Consider the following 6,000-nt stretch of genomic DNA (forward strand, 5'->3'; position numbering starts at 1 on the left):
GCGAGGCTCTTATCTTTATTAGCATATTACTAACATCCAAAAAGCCCAAAGCAGGGCATTCTAGGGAAGACAGATTTGGACAATATGGCCGTGTTAACGTTTGGCCAGTTTCCCTGTCCTCTGGGTTACGAAGTGCTTTTTCAAAATATACAGACTTACGGAACAGGCGAATTTACATTTTTCACAGATAAATACAGTTGTATGTATTTATGCCAAAGTGGCAGTTAAATTTCTGTCTCCTTCTGTTCACGTCTGTCAGTTCGCACAAGGCTCATTCTCCCTGCATTATTTGAGAGATTATTGCCGCACAGCAGCTGCTCATGAAAGCTTCATGCTGTACGACAAACAGCTTCCAAGAAGTTGTTGTGTCCAGAGGTCAGCGTTTGATCACAGAGCTCGAAACCGCTCCTCGCTTTTAGACCGGTTTTCACATATCCCTCCTGCTGCGGCGCTATCATGATACAATGATGGTGTCCAGTGCTAATATCATGGTACTTTGAAATACTATGCCATACAACTGAATGTAATTCACATATGATGGCATTGTACACTGTACTCTGAGGTGATTCAAAGAATGCTATGGTATTGGTACACCGCCAGAAAAACCTTTTTTCTAAGTGTACTCAACCTTTCAAAAGTTCGGGGCTAGTAATATTTTTTGAAGAGATTTTGAAGAGAATTGATCAAAAGTGATTTAGTAAAGACATTTATAATGTTACAAAAGATTTCTAATTTCAAATAAACGCTGATCTTTTGAACTTTGTTCATTAAAAAATCCTAAAGGTTTCCACAAAAATATTAAGCAGCACAACTGTTCTTACCATTGATAATAATAAGAAATGTGTCATGAGATCTTTTGACACTGAAGACTGGAGTAATGATGCTGGAAATTCAGCTTTGCCATCGTAGGAATAAATTAATTTTTAATGTATTTTAAAATAGAAAACAGTTCATTTAAACTGCAAAAATATTTCAAAATATTACTGTTTTTACTGTATTTTTTATCAAATTATTGCAGCCTTGATGAGCATAAGAGACTTATTTCAAAAACATTAAAACACCTTACTGACCCCAAACTTTTAAATGCCAGTTTTCCTAATAGTTAGTGCACATGCTTTGACATGCTGTGGTGCTGAAAAATATCTTCTCAAAGAAAAAAACATTTGTATTCATTCTTCCGTTGATAAATTTGATAAATGTCGTTCCCATACAATTAAAGTCAGTTTAATGATTATGGCCTCTATTTACTCCAAAAACAGTTGAAACATCATTTAAAATATCGTCATGGTTTACTCTGTTATTGATTATTTGTGGGTGAACTATCACTTCAAGTGTGGGTAACCAAAGTTTGAGTCTGGCTCCCTATTGATAAAGGTGGCAAAGATGAAGCCCCCAAAAAGTCTGTAGATTATATCTGGGCCTGTTAATAGTGTATTAGTGGCATTGGGATATACTGCTGCCTGCTGATATTCATTTTAAAAAGATGGTGGTAGATTTTGCCAGTCACTGTCATAGACACCGATTTCATTCAAAGGATCAATATGACACCGATATGAGCGTGTCAGGTTTGTACCAGCAAAACAATACAAAGAAATAACAGCGTGTTATGTACCTGATAGTTCTGACACTTGTTCATTTCGGATCATTCAATAGCACCGTATCCGCAATGGCAGCTGGCGCTGAATCTAAAGCAGTGGGAATGAGGGTTTCTTTCCACTGAGACACAGAGGAGGAGTTGTCTGCTACAGGCAGATGGGCTGTGCTTTCTTTGCCTAATGGCGATACGCCCCCCCACCCCGGCTGATCTGTATGCTGAGCGAGAGGTAAACGATACTGTGCCTGGTGCCAACTCCTCAGTCTGTACCAAACACAAGCTCTAGGTGTTAAGAGCAAAGATTTGTCTCTCTAGACTCCAAGAAATTCAGTGTGGATTAATGAATGGATCTCCATTAATGAAGGAAGGACATAGTCATTTATAGGCAACAACATTTTAAGAAAAATGTCCTCAAAGCTGATGAAAAACAGAGTTTGTGTTTGAGCATAAAAGGGTCGTACTAAACGCAGCATAATCCACTGATGGAGCTTTGAAGGATTGTGGTCATTAAATTCCTGCAGAGTTTGATTATCGTGTCTCGGTGACTAATATTCATGGCCCATCACCCATCTATGCATCTGACCAATCAACATCAATCAAAGAGCCTCATAAACTACACTGAGTGCCATCACTGAAGTAGGGTGAGTCTCACGGAGCCTGTCAGGAACATGACTGTTATATGTTGGCACAAAATCAAAAGAGAGAAATAGAAAATGAAACCAGTTTTGCATTGTAACATTACTTTCATGGCAATTAAGCACATTGCCCCCAATTTATATGAAAAAAAAAAAAACTTTAAATGGTAAAGAATTTATTTATAATGACATTATTTCTTGTACTGTCTTCAATGTATTAAAATTATATTTATTTATATATATATACACACACACACACACACTGTACATACATACATACATTACACTCACATCAATGTTGTTATTCTTAACTAAAACTAAAGCTATTAAAAACATTTTTGGTTATTGAAATTTTGAAATTAAATATTGAAAACTAAGAAGAAAAAAATAAATTAGAACAGTTGCCTTGCCAACAAAGGTACATATATGTAAGCTGAAGTACTTAAATTGTTAAAACTAAAACTGAAATAAATCTAAAGCTAACTAGAAATATTTTGTTTATAATAATATTTATTTAAAACTAAAAAAATGACAAAAGCACATAAAATTACTAAAACTTGAACTAAAATTAAAATGAAAACTAAAAATACAAAAAAGCTAATCCAAACATTAATAAATACTATAATAGTATACAATACTAAAATAACACATACACATTTAATATTATACAGTATATATATCAGTGTGTCAGTATCAAATGAGAATGAGAATTATACAAAAAAATCAGAATTAAAACTTTCAGTCTTAATACAAAAATAAGGATTGGGTTATTATATATGAGGATACTTAAAATATAATAATAGTATAATTATATAATAATAAATATTATAAATACTCCTTTTTTCTTTTGATTTTAGGGAACACGTTGACCTGTACATATTCTTCGTGAGATTCACCCATAATTGACTTCTCTACAACATCACCTCTAGTCCACAGCACCATAGTTAAAAAAAAAAATATATATATATATATATATAATTTGTTTTTTTGTTTGTTTTTTCTTCCCACTTTTGGGCGGCACATTGCCACTGTCAGTCAGGCAGAAACTTGTGAGGGTCCTGTCATAAAAAAAGACAGGCGGCAAATAAAACTGCAACAAATCAAACTGACAGACAGCCAAGCCCAGCTATAATGACTATCAGTAACTCCACAGCGAGTTTGATACACAAACCACGATACCTGGACAGACACAGAGTACACAATACTGCAATTCTGTTAAAAAAAATAATCAAAATGCCTCTAGGTCAGACTCAGCTGCCAAACAGTAGAAATATAAACATACAGAACCTTTGATTAAGAGTGATTCTTAGAAAATGGTCTGGGAACGATGATTGACATGCCGACATTTAGGATTTAATGGACTTCCTGCTACTTGAGTCACTTTTTAGTGACCATTTAGCCAAAGAAAAAAAAAACAAAGGGGGAAAAAACAGCCTGTTTCCTGCCCGGCTCTGACAAACACACAGCTGATGGGTTACCCAGCCTCAGGCCCACCAATGAAACAACACTCATTAGTGTCACCGTCCAGTCTTCCTCAAACAGAGTGCCGGACGAAAGAGCACGGCTAAAGAGCTGCTGGCACAGCTACACAAGCTGAAAACTGATGAAGGTAAATACTGAGATTCCTTTGGGCCCAAGGGTTAATGAATCAGACTTCTCAGAAAAGAATAAGCCAGATGATGAATCATGGGTCACAAGGCTAGACAACATCTGACACCACAGCTTCACCACCTCTGAAACACAGTATCAACCAATGATGCCAAAAGTATCTCACATGCACGAAACCTTATCATATCCACGAAATGCATTTTGGGAAGAAAAGATATCTCTTTAAAGGGATCATATCATGAGAAATCAATTTTTCATTCATCTTCTGTAAATTCAATATACTTCATTATCGTTCAAAAGTTGGTGTCAGTAAGATTGTTTCTTTTTTTTCAAAGAAATGAATACTTCTATTCATCAAGTACACATTAAATTGATTAAAAATGGCAGTAAAGACATTTACAATTTTACAAAAATTTATATTTCAAATAAATGCGGTCTACATGAATGTATTACTGTTTCCACAAAATTATTCAATGGCACATATGTTCAACACTAATGATAATAATAAATGATTTTAGGTTGTTGTTGTTTTTTTGTGTGCCTTATTTTAAACGTATTTAAACAGAATCTTATACAATAAGCTTTGCGTTATACAGAAGCTTTGCCTTTCAGGAGCTAATAAAATATTTAAACTCAAATCAATATTTTGTGTCTAATTATTTACTTATGTGGCATGGAGTCATGTAATAAGCGGGATCATTTACATCCAGCCAGTTGTTATCGCAGAATAAACCACTTCAGGGGGGGCACAAGACCCCTCCGCTTCACATCAAGGTCCTGATCACCCTCTCTGAGTTTATTCTGCGATAACAACCAGCTGGATGTACATTATCCCTTAATTATCTGCTTATCAGTACCAGCCAGTGCATATCATTTCAGTGCATCCCTAGATGAAAGATTACAAAGAATCGTAATGAAAAATAACACACATTGATGATTCATTCAAAATAAGACCAGGAATGTACATTAAGAAGAAAATAAAGAGTAATTTGTGACCTCGTGGTGAGTAAGCGCAAAGAATTGTGTGAAAGTGTGTGAGAAAGCATAACATGTTCATGAAACCTAAATCATGACTGTTTTAGTGCAGAAAACCTTGACTAACATAATAAGAGAAAAAAATCCCATAGGATAAAAAACACCCTTTAACAGTCAACAAAAAGGCTACAGTCACCCTGATATCAATCACACTTTGTTTTATAGTTCTCCTCACTCATAACATTTCACACAGTCATTCTTGCCTGAATCACTTACTGGAAACCAGCCCCCCCACCCCCTCTTGTGTATGTGTGGCTTCCTCTACTTCGCCTACTTCCTTTATTGTAATCTGTGTAGTTTTCATAATTTGGGGTGTTCCATGAAAGCATATAATATAAACAGTACTGAGTTCACAGAACAACTGAGGAACAAACAAGCATTTCCAGCCCAGACAGAGGAATATGTGTGTGTACAAGATTTGTCTCTAAAATCTTCCACTGAGAGGGCATACAAATGTTCAGAACTGTGAAAACAGGATACTGTCTTTCAGTAGGAATGAGGATGAAGGTATAACCAGGGTCACAGATTATAGTACCGCCTGTTTTTCTATGTCTATCAGGTGGAAGACAAACCTGTTTATCCTTTTCCTTTGCCTTCCCGCTGCTGGACACCCGGGAGGAAGTGACATCACGAGGGATGACAGAGATTTGGTGCAATGGCATGTTCATCCCCGCAGTTCAGTGGAGCTCACACTCTCTGAAGCTGAAGCCTGTCCACCAGCACTGGCATGATGGAAAGAACCACTAATCCAAATCTGACAGAGAGACAAAAAGAGAAAAAAAAAATTAATGAATCATTTTTTTAATTCCTACTGCCATAATGAACTGAAAATGCACATAAACATATCTTGTAAATCAGCTGCCGTTAACAGTTGGTAATGTAGGGCTCGGCGATAAAACGATATTTATCACAAAACACTGGGCACAACAGAAGGCTTTTCAGTCTACAAATCGCCATCATTTACCATGGATTTACATTTACATTTACATTTAGTCATTTAGCAGACGCTTTTATCCAAAGCGACTTACAAATGAGGACAATAAAAGCAGTCAAAACTAACAAAAGAGCAACAATATATAAGTGCAAATGACAAGTCTCGGTTAGTCTAACGCAGTACACGTAGCAAGG

At 35.9% G+C, this 6,000-nt stretch overlaps 1 protein-coding gene across 1 annotated transcript in view; it reads right to left on the minus strand.

Annotated features, from left to right (window-relative positions):
* LOC107708446 (uncharacterized) overlaps positions 1–6,000 on the minus strand; it is a 120,980-nt gene that overhangs the window by 90,535 nt on the left and 24,445 nt on the right. Inside the window, exon 2 of the mRNA XM_016512683.1 lies at positions 5,445–5,626. Coding sequence (XP_016368169.1) covers positions 5,445–5,540 — 96 coding nt within the window. The 5' untranslated portion in view covers positions 5,541–5,626. The remainder of the gene's footprint in view (positions 1–5,444; positions 5,627–6,000) is intronic.

The sequence above is a fragment of the Sinocyclocheilus rhinocerous genome, unplaced genomic scaffold (assembly GCF_001515625.1).
Source record: "Sinocyclocheilus rhinocerous isolate Xijiao unplaced genomic scaffold, SAMN03320098_v1.1 scaffold295, whole genome shotgun sequence".
Lineage (NCBI taxonomy): Eukaryota > Metazoa > Chordata > Actinopteri > Cypriniformes > Cyprinidae > Sinocyclocheilus > Sinocyclocheilus rhinocerous.